This window comes from Podarcis vaucheri, assembly GCF_965113315.1.
Source record: "Podarcis vaucheri genome assembly, chromosome: 3".
NCBI lineage: Eukaryota > Metazoa > Chordata > Lepidosauria > Squamata > Lacertidae > Podarcis > Podarcis vaucheri.
Genome location: NC_138761.1, coordinates 65584682 through 65611273, shown reverse-complemented (window position 1 = coordinate 65611273; position 26592 = coordinate 65584682). Strand labels below are relative to the sequence as shown.

General features: G+C 43.6%; 2 protein-coding genes across 3 annotated transcripts; both read right to left on the bottom strand.

Annotated features, from left to right (window-relative positions):
- Positions 1-372: 372 nt before the first annotated feature.
- On the bottom strand, positions 373-25128 carry TAAR2 (trace amine associated receptor 2; the record flags this gene model as incomplete). Its single annotated transcript, XM_082218481.1, has 4 exons — positions 25040-25128; positions 8488-8578; positions 2670-2746; positions 373-1414 (listed from the first exon to the last, which is right to left on the bottom strand). The coding sequence occupies exon 4, from the start codon at positions 1405-1407 to the stop codon at positions 373-375; it is 1035 nt and encodes a 344-aa protein (XP_082074607.1). The 5' UTR covers positions 1408-1414; positions 2670-2746; positions 8488-8578; positions 25040-25128.
- Positions 10287-25171, bottom strand: LOC309530018 (trace amine-associated receptor 1-like). Of its 2 annotated transcripts, none has more exons than XM_082218482.1 (2): positions 25040-25171; positions 10287-13127 (listed from the first exon to the last, which is right to left on the bottom strand). In XM_082218482.1, the coding sequence occupies exon 2, from the start codon at positions 13033-13035 to the stop codon at positions 12001-12003; it is 1035 nt and encodes a 344-aa protein (XP_082074608.1). In that variant the 5' UTR covers positions 13036-13127; positions 25040-25171; the 3' UTR covers positions 10287-12000. The 2 variants fall into 2 exon arrangements, with proteins under 2 accessions (XP_082074608.1, XP_082074609.1); XM_082218483.1 differs by lacking the exon at positions 25040-25171 and adding an exon at positions 13837-13920.
- Positions 25172-26592: the final 1421 nt, after the last annotated feature.

The window sequence follows — 26592 nt, the reverse complement described above, 5'->3', positions numbered from 1 at the left end:
GAAGATTTCCCCCCACTGGTATCATGGCTGCAGATACACTATACATTTGTGTGCATTCTGTAAGCTCTATGTCCTGGGTTTTGTTATTATTAAACGCATGACATCAACACTGATCTGGACATATTTCTTTTCTTTCTATGAGTTAAAGCACTTCAGCCCATGCGTGTGTACAAAAGAAAGCACGTGCAAACAGTACAAAATTCAGGTAAGTGTGAAATTCAAAGCTTAACTACATTCCAATATCTATGAGATAGATTCACAGTTCCAAGGTACAACACACCTCCAGTTCTTCTGGTACATACTTTGAATTTATTTAAACATACATGTTATGTGAGAGAAACCACTGAATGCCTCACCTGAACACATGTTAATTTATTGATTTTCAAGGAAAAGGTTAGCAGTGCAGGACTGTGAGTGGAAGATATTTCCTATGAGGATGTACCTAAGTGCTTTTTGAAACCATGGATAAAAAAAACCATATATTAATGGATTGCAGGTGGAGTTGATGTAGGCAAACCAAGTTAAGGCATCAAATAATACTTCAGGAGTGGAAAACCCTATAAAAGGGTCGATTAAAATGGTGAAGAAACATGGAAGCCAGCACAAGAGAAAAACCCCCATCACAATACTCAAGGTCTTAGCCGCTTTCCTGTCCTTACTCTTAGAAACCTGGTTGTGTTTTTCATCACCCACATTTTCAGATCTGCTCTTCATGACCCTCAGGTGCTTTTTGGACACGTGGAAGATTTTTGCATAAATTCCTATCATCACAGAGCCAGGGATGAAGAAGCCAAATGAGAACAGAACTACACCCCACAGTTTATTAAACATCACCGGGCAAGAACTAGAACATGCAACTAAAAGCTCATAGCCTTCGATGCCAGAGGCATATGCTTCAGAGAAAACCACCCCGAAGGCAAAAGAAGCTGGGACTGACCAACAAACAACAATCAATTGCCTGATTGTAGGGATAGTCATTTTCAATGAATAGTGAAGAGGGAAACAGATGGCATAGAAGCGATCGACAGCAATGGAGCAGAGGTGGAAAATGGAAACCAAGCAGAGCATCAGGTCCAAGCTGTAGTGGATTTTGCAGAAGGTGATCCCAAAGTACCAGCAGTTCTCTACAGATCGGATCATGCTGTAGGGCATAATGAGGAAGCCGAGCAGGAAGTCAGTGACTGCCATGGAAAGGATGAGGAAATTAGTTGGGGAGTGCAGCTGCTTGAAATGCGAAATGGAAACGATGATTGCCAAATTCCCAAAGACAGTGACAACGATGAGTCCACTCAGGGATATATACATGGCTCCCCGAACACCTGCTGACCTGAGATTTTCAAGGCAGCTTCCATTTCCAAAGCCAGAGCAATCAATGGCAGCCACAGAGGAGTTAAGAAAAACCACCATTCTTCATCTGAAAATAGGAATATGGAATATTTAATGCAGAAAGGGACACATGCTGTTTTGCAGCTCTCCTGTATTCTGTCCAGAGGCTTTACCATAAATCTGTCTGACCTATTGTAGCTGATTGTGTTGACTGATGGCCACTGAGAATGACATGCAAGTTACCCCACACTTGATATGTTGCTGGCCTCTCCGTATCTTGTTTCTCCTTCACAAACAAGGAGGATGTTGTTTCTTATTGCAGAGGTAGCACACAAGGAGATGAGGCTCAACTCTTCACTACCTCATCCCATGTTTTTTAATAAGGCTGCTTAAGAATGGGCATCTAGTGCATTTGGGGTGCCAATCTCTGTTCTCTGTGCAATGGGAGAGTCAACAGATAAGCTTCCCTGCCCTCTGCATGTTGCCTTCATAGTGAGAATCAGGCTCCCCAATGCCTGTATTTAGTTAAGGAAAAACAAGATAAATGGCTGCCTGCTGCTTAGTAAGAGCACATCTAGTTTGGTCCTCAGAACAGTGTCTTTGCCATGGCAGTGTGCCAGCGTATGCCACAGCTTAATTGTGTCATTCATCCTGAATCTATGGGAATGTCTGTTCCAAAACCAGAAGTCATGAAGCAAAGTGGCCAAGATTTTTGCCAATCTTGAATTCCTCTTTACTGGTGCAGTAACTGATGGGATTGACTCTTAAATCCTATTATCGGTAATTGGCTTAGTCCTCCTAAGTAAGCCACGTTAACCAATTTGTGGATCAGTTTGTCAGGCTACCCTGTGACTAATCTGCCCCATTTGGCAAATGTGAATAACTCCCCTATGTTGTAACATGGCTTTGTGGAGAAATATACAAGCAGACAAAATCAAAAGGGGGAGGAATGGGAGAACTGAAGGCAGGCAAACCACTTTTTCCTATGCCCTATTGAGCTCATGCCAGCAGCCAGAGAAGATGGAGGGCTGCTCGGTCCCTTTTTCTTTTTTCCTGTTCTGCTTCACTGGGATCCGGGGCTCATATAATCTGCCTCCTGTTCTGGGAACATGTCAAGCAAACTGGAAGACTGTGGCTCTACAACCTCTCCCAGAACAACCCTAACATGCCTCAACATCAGACGGACGTGGAAGAGGAAGAGGAGGTCTGATCTTCCCCCACAACAGTGGACCTCTTTAAAAATGAAAACCAAACTGTGGACCTCTTTCTCCTAGCCCTTGAGATGGGTACACAAAAAGTCAAAATAGCATTTAATACATTTACATCCTTCTTTCTTCTCCTACCTGAGTTCGCTTACACACCACCATTTAAATATTAAATTTGAATGAGACGTCTGGAAGGCTCAGTCCTTTCTGATATCCTGTTTTAAAATAAACTGGGATTATAAAGCTGCTGTGCTTTTATGACACGACAGCCAGAACTCAAGAGAATATGCAGCACAAGAAAAGCTGAAGTTTAGTTGGGAGGTGGGGTTAAGTACAAGTGTGAGGTCAAATCTCCAGAAAGGTTGGATCCTCTCAGGATCACACATACTCTCCAGCAGCTAGCAGACTTTATGATAAAATAAAAGGTGACTTGAATGTGATTTGAAAATGATAATAAAATGAGCTGTTCAATTCTTAATGTGAAACTCCTTGTTTTCATGATTTTCTTTTTAAAATTTAGTTTCTACATTCTTTTATTAATGTTTGCTGTATTTTGCTTTTGTGCTTGTTGTATTTCACCTTAAGCCCTTTTGGACAAAGGGTGATCCCTAAATATCCTAAAAAATAAATACATACACATGCATATAAATATGTACTATGTATAGGTTTGCCCAAATACATCATGAAAAGATTGATCCTCCAAAGACCGATGAGATCATGTGACCTAAACTGCATTCTAGCAATGAACATGCATGCTTAAAAACTTTTTGAAACCAACAAGGGTGTGTAGGGAGCTGTCCAAAGGAAAATCCCATCTCCCCCAAAATGCTATTAACCCTGGGACAAAATTTTAAATGTGGAACACACACATATCCAGTTGCCAGACAGGAAGAAGGAAGCAGCAGCATGGTGGTTTAAGCTCTACTGTGACAGACACATAGAGAGATTGACCCCTCTACTGTCCATGGCTGAGCTATGGTGATGCAATTGTATAAACAAGCCTAAGCAAGGTCTGAGTTTGTTGGCTGAGCTTCCATTCCTTCTCTCCTCCTCTGATGTGGCATCCATTTTTAATTAACCACATTTTATTGAAACATTGTAAGCGTAAGCTGTGGTTAATTTTGATATCATATTAAAAATACAACAGCTTCATAAGCCATTATTTGAAGCTGGCTTGATTCAATACACTATATCTAAGATTAACCACTGCTTGTCTGGATTGATGCTGAACTAATTAGAAGTAAAAGCTTCCAGTCTCCTCCCCACTACCATACCAGAGTGGACGGGGGTCGGTGCACAAGTCTGAGGTTCATCTATGTACATTCCAACCATAGCCTACATCTCCACGAGAGCTATGAGGGCAGGGGGAAGGAATGGAGAAAGGAACTTCCCTGGAAGTGAATTTCCTATCCTAGCAGGATCCCAGATAACCTTCCATATAACAAAGGCTATCATTGTCCAAAGCCAACCCAAGGCCCAAGTGGTTCTAACAGGGGTTCAAGGCAAGTTGAGGGCCAGTTTGGGGGAGGTCTAGGTCAAGCAGGGACTCGGGGGGAAATGCAAGTTGATGGACAAACCAAGGTCCAGGTAAGCAGAACACAGTGCTGGCAGCAAGATGTTGTTCCAGTAGCTCTCCCAGTCTCACATTGAGGCTTTTAGGCCAGAGCTATCAGAACCTCACCATGGGCCCAGCTGAAGCCCTTTAGAGGTTTCCATAGAGTCCTCCTCCTGAAAAGGACCCTCCTCACAAGGAATCCTCTTCCGCAACCAAGCACTCCTCCTAACTGTGACTATCTTGGCTTGCCTCTAGAGGTGCTGTCATTTGCAGGGACTTGACCCAAACCCAAGAGGAGGCGTGTAGTGGTGATAGGGGATTCCCTACTGAGGGGAACAGAAGCAGTGATCTGTGGGCCTGACAAGATGTCTCGGGAAGTGTGCTGTCTCCCCGGGGCTAAGATCCAAGATGTAACTGAACGACTGCAAGGAATCATAAAACCCACTGACAAATACCCCTTCCTCTTGGTTCATGTGGGAACCAACGACACTGCAAGCAATAGCCTCCAGAAGATCAAAAGAGACTACGAGGCTCTCGGCAGGAAATTGAAGCAACTAAATGCACAAATTGTCATCTCATCTGTCCTCCCAGTTGAACGACGTGGCCCAGGGAGAGAGGAGAAAATAGTGGAAGTGAACAGCTGGCTTCGCAAATGGTGTAAACAGGAACGGTTTGGATTCTTAGATCACGGACTGCAGTTTCTTGAAGATGGACTTCTGGCAAATGATGGGCTGCATCTCACAACAGTTGGGAGAAATGTTTTTGCAAAAAATCTCAGAAACCTCATCAGGAGGGCTTTAAACTGACTAATGTGGGGGAGGGAGACAGTGCTCCTGAAGGTAGGAGTCTCTCAATTAATGAAGATGATCATCCAAATGTCATAGACCAAATGGAGCAAACAGCACGCGGACCTAGTGGTGGGAGGAAAAAATCCTTAAATAAGAGACACGGGGGAATGATTAATGGACTTCAATGTCTGTACACTAATGCGCAAAGCATGGGAAATAAACAAGATGAGCTTGAGCTCTTGGTACAGCAAACTAAATATGACATAATAGGCATCACTGAAACCTGGTGGGATAAGTCCCACGATTGGAATGTAATAATGGGGGGATACAATCTATTTCAGAGAAACAGACCAGACAAGAAAGGAGGAGGAGTGGCGTTATATGTCAGGGACTTCAATTACCCAGATATTTGTTGGACGTCAAACTCAGCCAAGAGCATAAGGTCAAACAGATTCCTCACTGGCCTTGCAGACAACTTCATTGTCCAGAAAGTGGGAGAAGCAACAAGAGGAACAGCCATTTTAGATCTGGTCCTAACCAATGTTGATGACCTGGTTAGTGGGGTAGAAGTGGAAGGATCATTAGGCGCGAGTGATCATGCTCTTCTGAAGTTTACTATACAGCGGAAAGGAGTAGCCAAGCATACTAGGACTCAATTTCTTGACTTTAAGAAAGCCGACTTCATAAAACTTAGGGAAGTGCTGGGTGAGATCCCATGGACAACAATACTAAAAGGAAAGGGAGTTCATGATGGCTGGGAGTTTGTTAAGAGGGAGATACTAAAAGCACAACGTCAGGCAATACCAATGAGACGGAAACATGGAAGGTGCCTAAAGAAGCCAGGGTGGCTATCTAAAGAACTTTTAACTGAATTAAGATTAAAAAAGGATGTGTACAAAAAATGGAAAAGGGGGGAAACCACCAAAGAGGATTTCAAACAAATAGCCAGCACGTGTAGACACAAAGTCAGAAAAGCTAAAGCACAGAATGAACTCAGGCTTGCTAGAGAGGTTAAAAGCAACAAAAAAGGCTTTTATGGGTATGTTCGTAGCAAAAGGAAGAACAAAGAAACAATGGGGTCACTCAGAGGAGAAGATGGTGAAATGCAAACAGGGGACACAGAAAGGGCTGAACTACTCAATGCCTTCTTTGCCTCAGTCTTCTCCGATAAAGAAAACAATGCCCGACCTGAAGAATTTGGAGCAAATGATTCAGCAAAGGAAACACAGCCCAGAATAACTAAGGAGATAGTACAAGAATATTTGGCTAGTTTAGATGTATTCAAGTCTCCAGGGCCAGATGAACTGCATCCAAGAGTATTAAAAGAACTGGCAGATGTGATCTCAGAACCACTGGCAGTCATCTTTGAGAATTCCTGGAGAACAGGCGAAGTCCCGGCAGACTGGAGGAGGGCAAATGTTGTCCCTATTTTCAAAAAGGGGAAAAGAGAGGACCCAAATAATTACCGCCCAGTCAGTCTGACATCAATACCAGGGAAGATTCTGGAGCAGATCATTAAGCAAACAGTCTGTGAGCACCTGGAAAGGAATGCTGTGCTCACCAAAAGTCAGCATGGATTTCTGAAAAATAAGTCATGTCAGACTAATCTGATCTCGTTTTTTGACAGAATTACAAGCCTGGTAGATGAAGGGAACGCAGTGGATGTAGCCTACCTTGATTTCAGCAAGGCATTTGACAAGGTGCCCCATGATATTCTTGTAAAGAAGCTGGTAAAATGCGGTCTTGACTATGCTACCACTCAGTGGATTTGTAACTGGCTGGCTGACCGAACCCAAAGGGTGCTCATCAATGGTTCCTCTTCATCCTGGAAAAGAGTGACTAGTGGGGTGCCACAGGGTTCTGTCTTGGGCCCGGTCTTATTCAACATCTTTATCAACGACTTGGATGATGGACTCAAGGGCATCAAATTTGCAGATGACACCAAACTGGGAGGGGTGGCTAACACCCCAGAGGACAGGATCACACTTCAAAACGACCTTGACAGATTAGAGAACTGGGCAAAAATAAACAAGATGAATTTTAACAGGGAGAAATGTAAAGTATTGCACTTGGGCAAAAAAAATGAGAGGCACAAATACAAGATGGGGGACACCTGGCTTGAGAGCAGTACATGTGAAAAGGATCTAGGAGTCTTGGTTGACCACAAACTTGACATGAGCCAACAGTGTGACGCGGCAGCTAAAAAAGCCAATGCAATTCTGGGCTGCATCAATAGGAGTATAGCATCTAGATCAAGGGAAGTAATAGTGCCACTGTATTCTGCTCTGGTCAGACCACACCTGGAGTACTGTGTCCAGTTCTGGGCACCACAATTCAAGAAGGACACTGACAAACTGGAACGTGTCCAGAGGAGGGCAACCAAAATGATCAAAGGCCTGGAAACGATGCCTTATGAGGAACGGCTAAGGGAGCTGGGCATGTTTAGCCTGGAGAAGAGGAGGTTAAGGGGTGATATGATAGCCATGTTCAAATATATAAAAGGATGTCACATAGAGGAGGGAGAAAGGTTGTTTTCTGCTGCTCCGGAGAAGCGGACACGGAGCAATGGATCCAAACTACAAGAAAGAAGTTTCCACCTAAACATTAGGAAGAACTTCCTGACAGTAAGAGCTGTTCGACAGTGGAATTTGCTGCCAAGGAGTGTGGTGGAGTCTCCTACTTTGGAGGTCTTTAAGCAGAGGCTTGACAACCATATGTCAGGAGTGCTCTGATGGTGTTTCCTGCTTGGCAGGGGGTTGGACTCGATGGCCCTTGTGGTCTCTTCCAACTCTATGATTCTATGATTCTATGATTCTATGATTCTATGGTGGTTCTGCCTTCTGCTTCAGTCACTGATCTTGCTTTCTGCTGGGAGTGGTCCCTGCTAGTCTCCCACAAGGGTCCCGGCTCCGACTCAGCTGCTTTCTGGGGGCTCCAGATCATCCTTGGCCAGGGCAGGACAGTGATGAGCAGGAAAAGGCCAGTGAAAAATTGAAGTTTCAGAAATACCCTGAACAGAGAAAACAATTTTATTTGAGGACCTTGACAGGTAAGGAAAGGGTTGTTGCTTCTCTTCCCATATAAAAAATTGGGGGTCCCTACACTTGCTTTTTCGTTGCAGTTTCCAATGACATGTTCATCATCATGACTACTTTGACTCTCAGAGAGCAGCCCATAGGGAAGGCTAGAAGGAAAAGCCAGAGAGGAGGAAACACAATGGGTGTGTAGTAGGGAGTAGAAGAGAAAGTGGTCCCCCATTATTAAAGGAAGAGGCGGCGGCTATATTGAAAAAAAAATTAAAGGGGGTAGTTGTGATTAGACACAACTGTCTCTTTGAATTTCTAATTCACTAGCAAATTGCTTGATTTACTTGAACTGGTTCACCAGTAGTAGTTTGCTAAGCAAATGCTTTCATACTATCAGTCTTCATGATCTTTTTAGTTCTCATGAAAGAGAAAAAGATGACATCGTCCACAAAGTACCTATTTAAAACAAAAGGGAAAGGGAGTTGGCCTCTGGGACCTCTTCAGTTAGATGAGCAATTAGATGTGCTGATCACCCATGTCTCAAGTGCTAATAAGGCTAATGATGCTTTGAAGACGTATTTGTTTACCTGCTCACAGGTTAATTTCCATCCAAAATGGGATCAGACAAAAGTGCAACACATTTCCCTCATTTGCTTCTCATTTGCTATATGACTGGATCTGAACAGAAACCAAGAGACCTCATTAACACATCTCTGATGCATTTCTCAGTTTTAGTGAGGACAGCTGCACAACAGCACTGATTAGGTGCTAATGAAGCCACATACTGCAGGACTTTTGCAAAAACATGGTTGTCTCTGATGGGACATTATACTTTGAAAACAAAAGGCAGCCGAGACTCTTGGGGAAACTTTGCCTAATCAGTCACAAGAGGAAGAAGTTATTCCTGAGTTAGGTCACATACTTAAATAACCATGCTGATGGATACAAGGTCAACCTTTAATCTATTTGTTAGGAAGAAATTTAAAATGTAGTAAAAGAAATATTGAACTGGCAGTGACATATTGACAAATGGGAGGTGTTTTGTCTCATTTTACTGAGTTATCATGTTTTACTGTTACCAATTGTCTGATGTGTTCATTGCTGTAAACTGCCCTGACATTGTATGAAGAAAAGTAAGATATGAACTTTAAATAAGTAGTAAAATTTTCAGTCATAATAATAATAATAATTTATTATTTATACCCCGCCCATCTGGCTGAGTTTCCCCAGCCACTCTGGGCGGCTCCCAATCAAGTATTAAAAACAATACAGCATTAAATATTAAAAACTTCCCTAAACAGGGCTGCCTTCAGATGTCTTTTAAAGATACGATAGCTACTTATTTCCTTGACATCTGAAGGGAGGGTGTTCCACAGGGTGGGCACCACTACTGAGAAGGCCCTCTGTCTGGTTCCCTGTAACCTCACTTCTCGCAATGAGGGAACCACCAGAAGGCCCTCGGAGGAAGACCTCAGTGTCCAGGCACAACGATGGGGGTGGAGACGCTCCTTCAGGTATACTGGACCAAGGCCGTTTAGGGCTTTAAAAGTCACTTTGAATTGTGCTTGGAAACATACTGGGAGCCAATGCAGATCTCTCAGTAAGTGGTTTACGAAACATAATCAAGGAGAATTAAATCAAGGGAAATTATGCACATTGGTACTGAGAGGAATACAGAGCACAGGAAGCCACATAGCTCTGAGTCAGTCTAGCTCAGCATTGTCCACACTGACTGGCAGCAGCTCTCCAGGGTTTCAAGACAAGGGATTGAACCTGCTTTCTGTATGGAAAGCAGATGTTCTACTACACATACACAGAGGAGGGCGACCAAGATGGTGGAAACCAAGCCTTATGAGGAACTGTTGAAGGAACTGGGTATGTTTAGCCTGGAAAAAAGAAGACTGAGAGGAGATATGATAGCCGTCTTCTTCAAATATCTCAAGGGCTGTCACATGGAAGATGGAGCAAGCTTGTTTTCTCCTGTTCTTGAGAGCAGGACTCGAACCCATGGCTTCAAGTTACAAGAAAGGAGATTCTGACTTAACATCAGGAAGAACTTTCTGACAATAAGAGCTGTTCGACAGTCTCCCTCGGGCGGTTGTGGACTCTCCTTCCTTGAAGGTTTTTAAGCAGAGGTTGGGTGACCATCTGTCACTGATGCTTTAGCTGAGATTCCTGCATTGCAGGCGGTTGGACTAGATGACCCGTGGGGTCCCTTCCAATTCCATGAACTATGACCCTTCCCCATAACTTTCCTTTTTGTTAAAAGTCAGGTCTTTTACTTAAAGGGGGGAGTGGGGCCACAATTTTCATTTCAGCAATCAACATACTTAAGCCAGGTTTACAAAAGCAGACATGTTGCTTTGATCAGCAAATGTGTTTTATTGTTATCTGTTGTATAACATCACATACTGGACAGATCTGGTAACTGCACAGGTTTAAGAAACAACAACAACAAAAACCCACGTGTATAGCAAAGGTTAAGTGGAGCACTGCATTTGAAGGCACTGCTCCAGTGCCCTCACAGCCTGACCCAACCCCAAGCATCTCTGCAATATGCAGCTCTTTCCTTCACAATCCCTTTCCCATCAAAACAAGGGCCATTTCATTAGTAATAATGTAAAGAGAAAGAGCGGGACAGAAGCACATAGCCATTAATCCCACTTTCTGTTTCTTAATATAATGTTGCACGTCACCCCAATCTCTGAGCAGTGCGACATTGCAGCAGTTCCAGGGTTCATGTTTCCTTTTGGAAATGAGGCATGGCAGAGACTGGGGTGTCTTTATGATATATGGTTTATATTAAACATATATACAACCTGAACCTCCGATGGAGGGGTTCACAGCATTAACACCCCAAAAGCATCTTGTTTCTTTCATAGCCACAGCCATGGAGTCAAACAGAAATCAAACATTGCTCTCCCTTTCTCCCCAGCTTGCTACTTTCCTTCTAGGCCACATCACTGCCAACTCTCTCCTCCAAACTTGGTTTTGTCCGGGGGGGGGGGGCGGCTACCTATTCTCTGTCTCGCACAGAGCCCTTTGTTCTCTTAACAGCCCATCACCCAGGCTATCACCTCAACATAGGAAGCTAGCCTGTCTTATATTTTAACACTTGCTGAAACCAGGGTTTTGAAGGATCTTGCATACAGCCTACTTCGTCCTCCCCAAACTCATAGCAATAGCAAACTCCAAATCCTTCCCAAATCCAAAGTAACAATAAAAATGTTGTGACCTGCTTGCTGATCAGTTTGACAGCTACAACCCTTGGCCCAGTGAACTCATGAGAGCTGCCAGGATGGTTGGGAGGGCTGCCATGGCAAAGGAAGAAGGAGGGGGCTTTTACAATATCGGCGGGGAGGGGGGCTGGGCTGCATCTTGTGCAGCCGAGTGGAATCTTCTAGAGTTGTGGGGTTGCAGGAACCTTCCAAAGGACCAGCTACCATTTCACTCTTCCTCCTTTTCCATCAATAGACAAAACTTCCTGGGGCTTGCAGCAGCGGCTGGTTAACAGGGCTGAAAATGAATTCCACACTCAATCTCAACTGGCCCTTAGTCTTTCTCTGGGTGGGTAGCAAGAGTTCTGTTACGCGTTCCTTCTTCTTTGTTGCAACTTGGCAGAAATAGAATTGGGTAGGCTGGGTGGATAAAGGGGGCTCCCTTTAGGGGACCTGAAAGGTGAGCAGCTCCCAGCTCAAGGTCCAGTGGGCTAGGCTGCTTAGCAGCCATCTCAAGCTAACCAGTGGTCTCAGATGCTTGGTTTTGTACCACACTGGTCTCTCAGAGCTGGATAACCCACCAAATGGATGCCCCAGCCAATGAAGGTTGGCTTACAGGTTGAAAGTCTCTGATGTCAACAGAGTGTGACCCAATGCATGCTTGCTCTGCCTATGTCTGTTTGCCAATAAGTTGTGGCCCATTGGCACCCATACTTCTCTCTTGGTTGGTTATTTGTCTGCACCCTGTTTCTGGGCCATGATGGGGCTGCTGGAGCAACTGCACTGAAGCATCCCACATGCTTTTTCACTTTGACCTTCTGCTTCAAAATGGACAGTGCCTGGTAAAATACTGAAGAAAATGCTCTCAAAGCTCGACGTGCTTCACTCCATAAAGAGCTGAGTCCTGGATGAATCTTGCTGAAAAACCTTCCCCAGTACAATCATCTTCAAGGCCCTTCGAAACCACAGGTAAAAATACGCATAAACAATTGGGTTGAAGGTGGAGTTCAAGTAACCAAACCAAACCAGGGCATCAATGAGAACGGGAGGTATCGCATAATTCATAAAGGGATCTGTTGCTGTGCAGAAAAAGAATGGGAACCAGCAGATGAGGAAGACACCGACCACAGTGCCTAAAGTCTTGGCTGCTTTTCGTTCTCTGCTGTGTGAAATGTGATGCTCAAATCTGATCTGTATTTGGTTTGCAGCAGCCTTAATGGACCTGGCTTGCCTTTTGGCTATAGTGTATATCTTCCCATAGACACACAACATGACAAATCCAGGGATGTAAAAAGAAACCACGGAGGCCACCACTCCTGATGTTTCATTGAAGAAGACAAAGCAGCCTCCCACGCAGTAGATGAGCTTATAGAAGGTCTCTTCTGCTCCAATCATGTTTAACTTCAAAAAGACCATCCCAAAGCCAAATGTAGCAGGGAAGACCCAACTTACAAAGATCATGATCAATACGACCCCTGTGCTGATCTTTGCTTTGTATCGCAGTGGGTCACACACAGCGTAGTAGCGGTCAATGGAGATAAAAGAGAGGTGGAAGATGGAGGCTGTACTCAGAGTGATATCGATGCTGGTGTGGATTTTGCAGAAGAATTCTCCGAAATACCAGCAGTTCTCAACCGACCTCACCATGCTATATGGCATGACAAGGAAACCAAGGAGAAGGTCCACTGTGGCCATTGAGAGGATTAAGAAATTGGTTGGGGTGTGGAGCTGCTTGAAGTGCGATATTGAGATGATCACAGTCAAATTGCCAGCTAGGGTCGCCAGGATCACACACACCATGAAGATATACATGGAAATACGAATGCTGATTGACCAGCTGCTCTTTATGCAGGAGCCATTTATGTGTTCACAACACAACTGCATCCTTCCTAAAGACTCAGAATCCTGAAAGCACATTTTAGGCCCAGCCTGATTGTGGTGTGTGCAGTTCTTCTTTTATGGTCAAAACAGGATCTCTTTATTGTTACCATCCAGAAGAAGGGGGCTTCCTGCCAAGAGAGAAAATTACAACATGAATATTTAGGGCTGAGACAACAGGTGTGAGTTTTATTCTCTTCTGTGTTAAGAGTTTGTAATTGTGTGAATGTTATGTGAGAGAGGGGGTGGATTTCATGAAGGGTGTGTGATTGTGTGAATGCACTTTGTAGTGTGTGTGTGTGTGTGTGTGTGTGTGTGTGTGTGTGTGCTTGCATGTCTGGGTACACAAATGGTGTGGGGAGTTGGCTCCTCTCACCACATGTGTGCAAGCGACATTGCGGCAACTTTCCCCATCAGAATATGGCCGTCAAGAGGAAAAAGTTTCCACACATTATGTCAGTTGTGCAAGCCTGACATAAGCCTAGGAGCCCTTTCAAGGTGTTAGCAATCTTCAGAATGGCATATTCAGCTTTTAAAGACCCGATGTGTAAATAACGTACATAGGAAAATCATGATGCAGGAAGACTTCACACTGTCAATAATGGACTTTTAAGTTTATCACAATATTTGCCAGTGGGCTTTGCAGTAAAAAATAAAACAGTCATAAGGAGGAGGAAGGGGATGCGGCTTTTCAATCAGAAATGGAACACTGGCAATCCAGTCTACAAACCAGTTCCTTAATACAAATGGACTTTGCCTATTTACCCAAATGAGCTGAGCAGAATGATTCCAGCCAAATAATTAATCATTCAATAGTACTGATTACTTCACTGCAGTTACCAAGAAATGACTGTGATGCAGTAGGAGCTGGCCTGGACAGTACTGCATACTCAGCAGGTAAAACTCTTTGGTATTCTCCCCTCTCCCAGGCTTCCCATTCTTCTTAGTGCCAACACAGTTGTTTGCTGGAATATATCGCTGTGGAGGGATGAAAGTCTGTTCCACTTGCCTTGCAAAGGGTGACACTTTAGCTGCTGCATACAATACTTTGCTTGCCGCTCTACAGAGGATAGTGGCAAAAAGCAAAAAAAGGATTAGACTGTCAGGATGTAGAAATGTCTTGTTCCTGGCATGATAAAAACTCAGTTGAAATTAGGATATCAATAAACAGATAAAGAAATACATCATTTTGGAAACACACCAGCACACTCTTTTAGCCTAGGAAATAGTTCCCTTGAGAATCTCTTTCTGGGCATTTAGCCCATGAGATTTTCTACGTTACTCTTAAGAGAGTTTCCCCACCCACACCCCCAAGTCATTAAAATGCTTTTTCCAGACAGTGAATATTTTACACGACAGGTCCAAATCCTTACTTTCCATCTTTACTGCGGTGCAGCATGGAATGATGTATGAGCTATGATTCTGGACCCAGCCTAGATGAAAACAGCTGGACTTAAACTTTCCCACTGTTGTGACAGAAGATTTAGTATCTTGAAGGTGCTACTCATCCAAAGGTTCATCTGCTCCCTTTCAGTCTGGTTTCCTTGACTTTTTGTGGGCTATTTTGTTGATTCATTTCTAAGAAATTCTCCTCTGTGTTCTCTTCACCGTGAATGAGAACATGATAAATTATGTTAAATGATGGATTCCAGAACACAAGAGGCTATGAAATGTTTTGGAGTGAAGGGTCTCAATCTGAATTTTTGCCAAAGCCATTGGTGTCTCTTTAAGCCACCCCCAACCTGATGTCCTTTAGACGTTTTACAGAACAACTCTCTTCATCCTGACCTTCCTGGCTGGGGCTGAGCATTGGAGTTCTAACAACATTTGGAGAGCACTTTGTTAGAGAAGTCTACCTTAGGCCAAAATATTTAAGAAGGGAGGGGAGATAAACCTTTAAGGATGCCTAGATTCACCATTGCAGCTTAAATTAATGTTTTGGGTCAATATTGTTGCAATTTACTATGTCATACTCAAGTGGTATTATACAGAGCAAATGTCAGGCTGCTGCCAGCAACTCCAGGCTGGTTGCCCAGGAACGTACAAGACAAGGGTATGTTTCTTATCATCCTGTTTTTATTTAATATTTACTTGGATATTGGCATTGTCCTGAGTGAATCTCCACCCCCTGTTTCTCCCACTTCCTCATTTGTCATTCTCATCGTCTCTTCCATGGGTGCTGCTACGTGCCCTCTGTCTTTGAGCTCTTTGCTCTCCTACTTTCAAGGCTCACCAGATTCTGGGAGATGGAGGGTCTGGAATGCTTTCTAAAGACACTGTGTCTATCAGCAGTTGCCCCTCTGCTGCTTCCTCTCCTATTATTTCCCAACTTTCCCCCTCATCTGCCTATGAGCTGTGACCTCCCTCAAACCCCTGTTGTAAATCTAAACCATCTTCCTCTTCTCTAGAAGGGTCAGGCTAGGGAGGCGGTCTCCACCATTCCTCCTCTGCCGAGTTCCTAACAGCAAATGAATACTCTTCAGTTGGACCATGGTCTTCTGAGGGCCTGCTTCCATGTCATTACTTTTACTCAAACGAGCTCCTCCCAAGTGCTGCACATGGGAAAGTGTAACACTTGTGGCTATTCAAGAATCAGACCACAGTTCAGCAGGCAGCTGAGCAGCGCGGCTCGTTTCCTATTTAGCAGATCCTCCATCTTGATTAATTTAATATTTTACATTTCCTCATTTTAGTTTCCTTGTGAGTAATTGTCTCCAGTCTCCTTTCCACCTAATGATGACAAATGGCTCTGTTTTAAGAACTAGCTAATCAGGTCTGATCTAATTAGACAATTCTTAAAATTTATCAGTTATATAATAATTCCCATCACTATCTGTCAGTTTTGTTGAACGGACCAGGGGAATAATAAAATAATGCAAACAAACAAATTAAGAAAAGCACTTTAGCTAAGAGAAAGAGACATTCCATTTAAATGGGCTGTAGATTATAAAAATGCATATCTAGCACAATTCTAAACGTTGTTCTGTAGAGTGCCTGGCAGGGGGACTCAGATTTAGGTTCCCAGCTTTATTAGACTTTCTAGCAGTGATCTCATCCACAACATCAGCTAGGCTGCGATCCTATTTAGTGCCTCAGATTAGGCCCAATCTAACCCAGGATTACTCAGACCCAGAGATTACTCAATGGAGGGCCAGTGGCATTGTCCCTATAAGGAAGAAAGTGCAGAATCAAAGAATAATCAACTGAGCAACCTAGTAGCTCCAAAACCAACCCTCACAAATATGGTATACAGTACAAGGGCATTTTAGAAATAAAAAGATCACCATAAGACATTGCAGCAGAAAATGTGCAATTAGGCAATTTCTAATAAGCAATGCAATAGCGGTGATTGGAAATACAAAACAGTGAAATTCATCTGGTTGCAGAGTGCTGAGGCTGTTTGTTGATTCATCATTTGGTCTTCAATCACTCTCACTCACTCACTCAATCAAAGAAATCTTTATAAAAATATTCCACTTCGTCTTTCTGTGCCTACCATCTCCTCTGGAACATTTTTACTGAGGAAGGCAAGAGATGTAGTATCAGAAAGCTGAGAGGTAAGGGATATGTGGAAGAGGAACATGTGAACCACTTTTGGAGGTGGAAATTTGTGCTGCTAATCTGCCACCTGACACTTCCTGGGATGTAGCTCTCTGGAAAAACCTATTGCAAACCCACACCCTTGTTTCTCGTCTCGCCACAAATCCAAGCTTAATTATTATTATTATTATTATTATTATTATTATTATTATTATTATTATTATTTTATACCCTGCCCATCTGGCTGGGTTTCCCCAGCCACTCTGCGCAGCTCCCAACAGAATATTAAAAACATGATAAAACATCAAACATTAAAAACTTCACTAAACAGGACTGCCTTCAGAATTGTGAGTGGGTGAGCGTAGTTTATGACAATTTATTATGGTATATATTTTACATATATTGAAAAATGTGTTGATGCTTAAACAAATACCTTAGAGAGACCTCGTTTTACTAGACAAGTTGCAAATTATGTCAGCTTTTCTTGTATTGAAAAGTCAATATTTCTTTTTATTTATGAAGTTCAAGGGTAAGTGCCAATCCTTATGTAGCCCAAACAGTATCATTCACACACAAGACAGAGGTTTCAAGCATGATTTTCAGAGGATGAAAAAACCTCTATGATTGAGACACCCCCCCAAAAAAACAATCCAGAATGGACTGAGCATCCTCAGTAGGCAAAGAATGCTACCTGGGGGACCCACAAGGGATAGAATGGAGTGGCTGGAAATACGTTCAGTAGGAACCCATAATGGCAACATTTTGGTGCATTCCTGGCCATCAGATGTGTTGATGGAGCACGCATATGCCCACCCAGCCCTGTTATGCCCCATTACACCTCTGTCCCACCCCATACCACCCTCTTCCAGGTCCAAAAATGACTCGCTTGTGCATGTTTGTGCATGCTTTGAACACACGCAAAATGGGGTTGCCTGTAAATGTCTCACTTTGCTTATGGTAAGATCTATTAGTCGATGTATTTAGCTGAGGTATTTCTCTAACATTAGCAAAGATTTTTAGCCCTAGAGCATCCCATCATAATGTTTGTGCTAGTCTTGAACTTTCCATGGAATGTCATGCCATCCAAATGCAACAATGTTTAATTTGGGACAATTCCTTTTTTAGTGAACTATTTTCTCAGCGTTTGACAAACTAGGGTTGGCAATTAAAGGAAACCATAAATCATATCCATTAAACTTTTTTTCTTTTTAAATAATCTTTTTTAAAAGTAGCAGGCATAAAAGGTTAAACAGAAGCTATAATATCTGCATCTAGTTTACAAGTGCCACAAATAAAATGGCAAGGGAACATGCCATATTAATGCTAGGAGCTGCCAGAAACTTAACAGCTGGTGCAGCACAGAACGATTTGCCTTTTAACTAAAGCAATGGGGAGAGCAGTGAGGTTGGTACCCAGTTTCCCAGAGAATAAAATCTGTGTTGCAACAATAGGCTCCAGGTCATCTTGCTTTCCAATCAAATTCAAGCTACTGGATTTAACCTATAAACCCCAAATGGCTTGGGCCCTACATATCTTACAGCCAAGTTCTTAGCATGTTTACTCAGAAGTCCGACATTCAACTCAGAAGCCTCTACTCAATGGGTCTATTCTGAGTAGGGCTAACAGAGCAATCCAAACCCCTTGTGCTTGTGTTACTTGTTTGCCCAGCTCTATGGTTGTGACAAGTGACACTCTGTCCCTGCACTCCATCTTTCATCTGTCAAATGTGCAGGTGGTAGAGCAGCCTTCGTAAGATCCTCATTACCAGTAGCCAACAGAAAGTCCCCAATGGGATGTGATGAAGGTGGAGAGGGGATGAGTTGGCCCAGGAACTTTTGGACCAGGGGACAGAAGGAGCTGCCCTTTTCAGTTCTTTCCGTTTCTCATTTTCCATGCTTAAATTTCATTCTCCACATTTCTGCAGCAAATCTGAGATTTCTTTATTTTTCAAATCCTCATCAAAACCCACCAGCGTTTCAGAATGAATTTCTTCGAGTAAAACATTTTGTATGCAGCCTTGACTAATTTGCAAGCAATTTCCCCTCCTATGATGCATTTTTGTATGTTGTTTTCACAAATACGTCCACACTTTCCCCTAATATTTTTTGTAAGCATTGTTTGGTTGGAGAATTGCATTGCAAAATTCAGAGACATGCGAATTTCAAAGGAAGGCTGCATTTTGGTTCCCATACAGCTTTGAAAACTGCAGATTTGATAGACTTGCATTTAAATGCCAACTGAATCAAATTTCTCCCCCATCTCTAGGCTGGGTCCCCTTCAGATCTCACTGCCATTACACCTTTCTAGGCTTGCACAGCCAGCTATCTTCCTGTCTTCCTAACTTCTGCTCCAGTTGCAGTGTGTGGTAGGACTGTGAATGCGGTAAGAGGTGGTTCAGCCACTCCATAAAGCCCTCCCAGAGCAAGGGGCAAGAGCTGGATTGCAGTGATGATGATGATGATGATGATGATGATGATGATGATGGCAACTTCTAATTTATATGGGGGTTACGTTCCAAGATACCATACATTTAGGTGGAATCACATATATTTGAAACACCATTGAAAAAGCCTGCAAACACCCCATTCTGCCCCTGGCCTGCCCCATTCTTCCCCTTTTTGTGTATATTTGGGTCACTTACAGGTTCAGCAAGATGCGCATGTGCATGGTCGCACACATATCGGATGCACCTAAAACAACAGTTGCTGCCTGTAACAACAACTTTCTGATATAGGGCTGCATTAGCTAGATATCATCCACTGACTCAGCTTTTGAAACTGCCTCTTTCTCTGTGTCTTGAATAAGAGAGATATTTTCTGGAAGAGAATATATTTTGCTCTTTCTCCCCCCCCCCCCAAAAAAAAATACTTTAACATAGTCCATCTTGGAGGTCTTTTCTTTATACAGTAAGAGGAAGGTGCTGTAGAGTGGCAAAAGTAGGCTTTTAAACTATCTCAAATTTCTGCCTTCTCTGTTAAAATGTTGGGTCTCTGCCATAGCCTCAGTTTCCCATTCCCATGGGCTTTCTTCATCTTGCAAGACATCTTTAGATGAGAAGCCACCCAGCTTGTAAGCTGTTCCTAAAAGGTACAAGTCCCGTTTACAAACCCCATCACAATGCTTGTTCTTAAGCCCTCTAGAAGTCAGAATGGAGTACATTATTAAAAGCCAGTATGTCCAGGAAGCAGCTGCTAAGAGAGAGAGAGGACCAAGCAAATGGTTCTATAAACTTTTTCCACTCCACTCACTGGAAAGGCAAATCCTTACTACTATTTAATTAAACATTATAGGCACATGAGGAACAAAAGGAGCCACGCAGCACAGCGCATGCAGCCAACCTTTTGCGCAAGCCTCTATAAAGGGAAGAAAAGGCACAAACGGAGCTCTGTTTTGTGTTTCTTTTTCAAAGGGGTCACTGTGTACAGAAAGCAACACTCGGTGGCTGAGTTCTGCTTACTTTGTTGAGCAAACAGGCGTAATCCAGCAGATCTATCTGCTAATATTTGTCTGAAAAAGCAGAACTACTAGATACACAATTGCTGTGTACGTTAAGCACATATTACAAGACATATTAAGAGCTATGGGTGAACAATACTAATTGCTTACTCTACAGTGGAAACGGCAAGGCTTCTCCGCCCCTGCCCCCCAGCAGTGCGTTGCTATAAACATGTTGGATATAATCCCTGTTCTTTTAAAACAGATTCTACAAAAAAGCAATATAACTATACAGTGATACCTCAGTTTAGAAACTAAATCTGTTCTGGAAGTCCATTCTTAAACCAAATCCATTCTTAAACTGAAGCACGCTTTCCCTAATGAGGCCTCCCGCTGCCGGTGCACTTCCACTGTTCAGCTTCCGTTCTTAGACCGAGGTAAAGTTTGCAAACCAGGACACTACTTCCAGTTCTGCGGAGTTCATAAACTGAATAGTTAGTAAACAGGACTGTTTGTAAACCAAGGTACCACTGTATATTATATATCTAGCAAAAAGTTGCTGTACAGACTGAACATAAGAACATAGAAAGTGCCCTAGAGGATGAAGCATCCCCTCCTCACATTGGCTAACCACTGATTGTCATCAGTCAGAGAGGGAATTATTAGTGTGTGTTTTCGTTCTTATTTTTATTATGTATTTTGTGTTTTTTATATTGTAATGTTGTGAACTTCCCTGAGATCTATGGATGAGGGGCGGTGTACAATTTTAAAAAGATGATAGATAGATAGATAGATAGATAGATAGATAGATGATAGATAGATAGATGATAGTAGATGATAGATGATAGATAGATAGATAGATAGATGATAGATAGATACCTATGGAAAGCAGACACTTTCTGCAGCTGTGATTCCCAGCAACTGGTATCCAGAGCCATAATGTCTCCAATAGTGAAGGTAGAATATAGTCATCACAGCCTGTAGTCATTGCTAGCCTTGTACTCCGTGAATTTGTCTAATCCTTTTAAAAAGCCAACTAAATGTTCCCCGTTCCAGTTCTTTGGGGATACTGCATTCCACTTCTCCATTTCCTGCCCTTCTCCCAATATACACTTAAGATTCTGTGGCCCCTAAACATGCTCAGACTTCAATGGATTGCGTCCTCCCCCCACCCCTGAGAGGGAGGTGCCAGACCTTAGGTCCCCTGTCCCAAGAACTACTCCTACTTCTGCAAACTTCAGGGCTCCCATGAGCATGTTGATACCTTCCCCCTCCTGTTACTCAGTGGCCCCACTTAGGCTACAGTCCTGCCAATACTCATCGGCTGGGTTTGCTGTTGCCCCTCATTAACAATTTCATTGCGGATGTTGCGTAAATGGAATGTGTAAGCCTCTTTCCTAAGCTCTGCAAGCAAGCCTATAACAGGATGCAGGAGCCAAGCCAAAAAATGCTTTCCCCTCATCATCTTCCCTTGGTTTCAAACATAAAGTGGATGCTCATTCTTAGATTTTACCCAAGTTGTTCACATGTTGCATTTGCTTTGTTTATAGTCCCAGAAAAGTGAGTGCTACTGTTTAGGAATGTAAACAGCTTGGAATTGAGTGTGCCTGTATTTCCCATGGAGTTTCTTTAAAGGAGAGAGAGAGACCCCAAAAAACTTGTTTAGTTTTTCTGACTCTTAGTTCTGTAAAGAATTTTGGAAAGGCAGAATGTTAGAAGCACAGCGTGAGATTTTGCATGGCTAATGAAAATATTTCACATTACTTTAATAAATGTAGATGAAACATGCATAAGAAAGTACCTGGTGCTTATGGGGAATAAGGAACTCCAGTAGGTGAGGAAATAGATCAGCATTGTAAAAGTGGAATCTATTTATCCATCTTGTGACACAAGAAGAAGAAAGGCATGCTGGACTAGCAAATCATTGGATAATTTCAGCGTGTAATTTCTGTTCCATTCATACAATGGGGAAACTTCTGTGGTCCCCCTCCCCCCTGCGGCCCTCCACACTGCACCCTTTTCCAAGGGCAGCCCAGTTTTCAGAAGCACATTCTTAGGAGACCCATGAGAAAACCCTATTCTGTGAATACAAATTCAGATCTGTAGGTGAAAGGGAAGACAACTAATCAGCACCAGCCAATCACAGTTCCTGGGTTAGAACAGGAAAAATATTCTTTACCTCTTTCCTCCTCAAAGTTTGGAAGATCAGAAGCAGGCGTGGCCCTATCTCATGCTTTCAGCCTGTGGCAACAGCTCAGGGGTAGATGGGAAAGTGGGGCACAGATGAAATAATGTGTGGGGAGGTGGAATTGGGATAAATGACTGGAACTTCCCCCACAGTCAAGTTTCTTAGGCTGGAATCGTAACCCCACCTTCCTGGGGGTAGGCCGCACTGAATTCAATGGGATTTACGGAGTAGACATGGTTAGAATTGCAACCATAGTTATAAGCAGTGCTTTTTATTACCATACTTACCAGTACAGAATACCATTTCCTCTTTTTTTTTTTTTTTTTTGCTACCTATGTGTGCTGGCACACACAGCATGTTTATCAAAACATGAGTACTGGCACCTCATTTATTCCCATGGAAAGCACAGGCTACAAGCAAATTTTCTTCATCTCATGAGTTTTCAGAAACAGGAGTGCAGGAGTGCTTGTGAAAACAGAAGTATGCACTAAAGCAGTGTTTCCCAACCTTTTCTGGGCAAAGGCACACTTGTTTCATGAAAAAAATCTCGAGGCACACCACCATTACAGCCCCGTGAGGTCGGCGTGCAGCGTCACGCCGGGAGGGACATGAATTGCTAGCAAATTACATAATCACCTCCTTGAGGGCTGGCTCATCTTCTCCGAAGGCAGAACCCCATTAATTAACAGCACAGACTCACACCATAGCCAAGACGAGGGGGGAAAACCTCAGTCATGCACAGTCATGCACATGTGGGGGCTAAATGAGGACGAAGACCGGGCAGAGAGCAGGGTTCAAATCACCCCACCTGGCCAGGACAATCCTGGGTGCTCCCTTGGGCCACTCGCCTGACCCACCTCTCAGGGCTGTTGTTGCGAGGATAACACGGGGAGAACCACGCGCGCCCCCAGGAGCTCCTTGGAGGAGAAAGCGGGCGATGAATGCAATGCACAACATATATGAGAGGCGACCAGGTTTTGCAGGTGAGGGGCCCCCGCCAGCCTCCGCTTCCAACACCCGGCGCAACGACGCCGAAGTTTCCCCCCGGGCTCGGCTCGGGGAGCAGCGCTGCTCCCCCCCGGCTCCCCTTCGCCCTCCCAGCTCTCTCTGCCGCCCACTGGGGACCCCCCTCACCTGCCAAGTCCGGAGCGCCGGTGGAAGTTGCATGCATGCATGCAGGGCGCCGCGTTGCCATTGCATTGCACTGCACTCCATGCAACGCCTGCACGCATGCATTGCCTTGCACGCCCGCCAAGGGGTCTCCCCGCGGTCCGATGTGTCCCCTCCGGCGCGGATGCAGCATTGCAAAAATAAAACCCCCCCGACGCAGCCCTACCTGGGGGGCAGCCTCCGCCTCCGCCGCTCCGCCTCCGCGGGGATCCCCGGGCTCCATCCTGCCGCCCGATCTCCGCGGGGGCGCAGGCAGGCTGCGCGGGGTCTGCGCAGAAGAGCCCCTGCCCGCCCGGCCGCCGCCGCCGCGCTCATTCCATGGCCGGGAGAAGAGCGCTTCAAACAAAACGCCCGGCCTGCCAGGCCACGCTGGGAAACGTAGTTCGCGCACCCCGCGCGGGCGCGGAGCCCAAGGGCGAGGGGACTATGGATCCCGGCAGCCCCCGCGCCGGGGACGGAGGGGGAGAGGCCGGGTGCAGGGAAGGAGGGACGGGTGGGCGAGCGAGTGAGTGAGTGGCAGCCGCCAAGCCTTGGCCGAGAGCCAGGAAGGGCCTCCCCGGAGGAGGAGGAGGAGGAGGGAGGCGCAGAGAGGGAGGGAGGGAGGGAACCCCAGGGGTCATCTAGTGACGGCGCCCCAATCGAAAATTTGACTTTAAAAAAAAAATCTTTTTCGAATTTTTTAATTTTTCCCGCGGCACACCAGGCAACATCTCGCGGCACACTAGTGTGCCGCGGAACAGTGGTTGGGAAACACTGCACTAAAGCATCTTTTATTTAGTGTGAAAATATGTTTAAACATGCAATACACAAGGGAACAATTTTCTTGGTAAAGGAATGCTCTTTGTGTAAGGGCAACTGGCATTTTAGGATATGCACCTCATCTCATGAGATCCATCCACCCACTGCAAAAGGTGGTTTTCTTTTAATGTCTAGTTAACTTGTTTTTAATTAGGGGTATCTCAGATGAAAATATTGTAATTCTGAGGTCATAGAAGGAAACAATTTATGTATATCTCTTCAGACTAGCCATGTTTCACATGCTTTCCAAATAATACATTGTCTTTCAGCATTTCCTAAGCAAGGGGAAACTGCTATGTGTCTTCAAATATAAGTACCATAATGATTTCAAAACTGAGATACTTTATTTAATGCAAAAATTTATATGCTAAACAAACAAAGAAACCCAGACCGTTCAGAGTATCTCACTTCTACTGCAATATTTTCAGGCATAATTTAAATATAACTTTTATTCCAACTAAAATAAACCAATTAAAAACAAGATGCCCATTGACTAAATGTCACTTTAGTGAGTTGCCAACTATAACTAGCATCTTATATTTGTGATATATATGCATAACATTGAAATGATAAGAGAAAGAGATTTAGTTCCTGTTTTGTTTTTAAAAAACATCCAAAATCTTGTGTGTGGATTCAGAGTCATTTTATTCTCTTCTGGCAATAGGAAATCTTCCCCAAAGAAGGCAAAGAGTTCATTGTATAGTCTCAGCATTCTTGAGAAGAGCACTCTGCTTTAATTCAAAGTTTGTCCAGCTACTGTACTGGACAGGGTTTTTAGATTTCCCCCTCCCCTCCTGTAGTTTCTGCTAACCAGGGCAGAATACTTGAAGGAGGAAGAAACTCTTTACTGTCTTTAGCCCAACCTCTTCACAAAATCTCCACCAGAATCCCCAAATAATAAATTAATCTCACCTCAAAGAAAGATAGACTCCACCTGAGCAAGCATCTCTAGCATCAATCCACCATCAAAGGTCCAAATCGCCACAGATGCAAGCCTTATTCTTGGCTTATCAGTTCATGCAAATCCAAGTTGATGAAGCTGTGTTCATTCAAGTCTGACTTTCGTTCACAGCCTAATGCAAAGTCTCAACCCACATGATGACACAGACATTAAATATTCAAACAAGATAAGCAGATGAAAAATATTTCCTGCCACCGATTTGCAGTGCAGGGAAGGGCAAAGGGCTTATATTATGAAATGAATATATATAGCATGCTAAACAGTTATGACAACTTAATGTACATTTCTTCTACCTGAACATGACATAGACACATATTACATTAATAATAGTTATAACAACTTAATTTACCTGTGTTCTACGTGTTATTATATCAGCTGATAATAAAGCAAGAAAAGTTGTCAGCATCATCTTGGAAATCTACTTTTTCATTACATTAAAATTCAGTGTAAAACTTTTAACAGCCTTTATTTTTAGAGTTGTCCCACAGTTTACCTTTCCCTAGCTAAATATTAATCACATGGAAAACCTACAGAAGTGGTTTGGTTGTGTGCGTTTTTTATAGTTTTCCTGGACAGCAAAATGTGTGTGTGTTTCAAGCACAGCAGCAGTACTATCAACCCACCTGTGAAACCACAGAAAGTACCAGTTGTGGAAGGTGCCAATTCTGGAAAATACTAGTAGTCATTTGAGGAAGCTCTGTTCAGCCTATAACTAAATACCGACTGCATCCATAGCTCCAATGTCAGCTAACCTGGATGCCACTTCCTCATCTCCAGTTTAGATTACTGGACATGGTTACCTTTGCTTTTGTTCAATAATAATAATAATAATAATAATAATAATAATAATAATAATAATAATAATAAATTTATTTATTTATTTATATCCCACCCATCTGGCTGGGTTGCCGCAGCCACACTGGGCGGCTCCCAACAGAATATTAAAAACACTTCCTCATCTCAAACATTAAAAACTTTCCTAAACAGGATTGCCTTAAGATGTCTTCTAAAAGTCAGATAGTTGTTTATTTCTTTGACATCTGGTGGGAGGGTGTTCCACAGGATGGGTGCCACTACTGAGAAGGCCCTCTGCCTGGTTTCCTGCAACTTCACTCCGCACAGTGAGGGAACCGCCAGAAGGCCCTCAGAGCTGGACCTCAGTGTCCGGGCTGAACAATGGGGATGGAGACTCCTTCCGTGATAGAAGGATGAGGGTGGAGAATGTCTGCCTTTCAGTCTCCATTATCTTTTAAAAAATACTTCTGACTATTGGTCTCCCAAACCAAAATTTCACACCCCTGTTTATGCTTCATTACTCCCTGCCCCTCTTTAAAACAAAAACAAAAAGCTCAGCCATGGCATTTCTCCTGTTGCAAAATTCTGCCTCTTCCAACCTATCCTCCAGTTCATGTTGTGATTGTTTTCCACCTTGCTTTCTTCTGCCACCTTCTCTTTGGACCTTCATTGCCACATCATTGTCCTTTCACTTCCACCTCATCCCCTG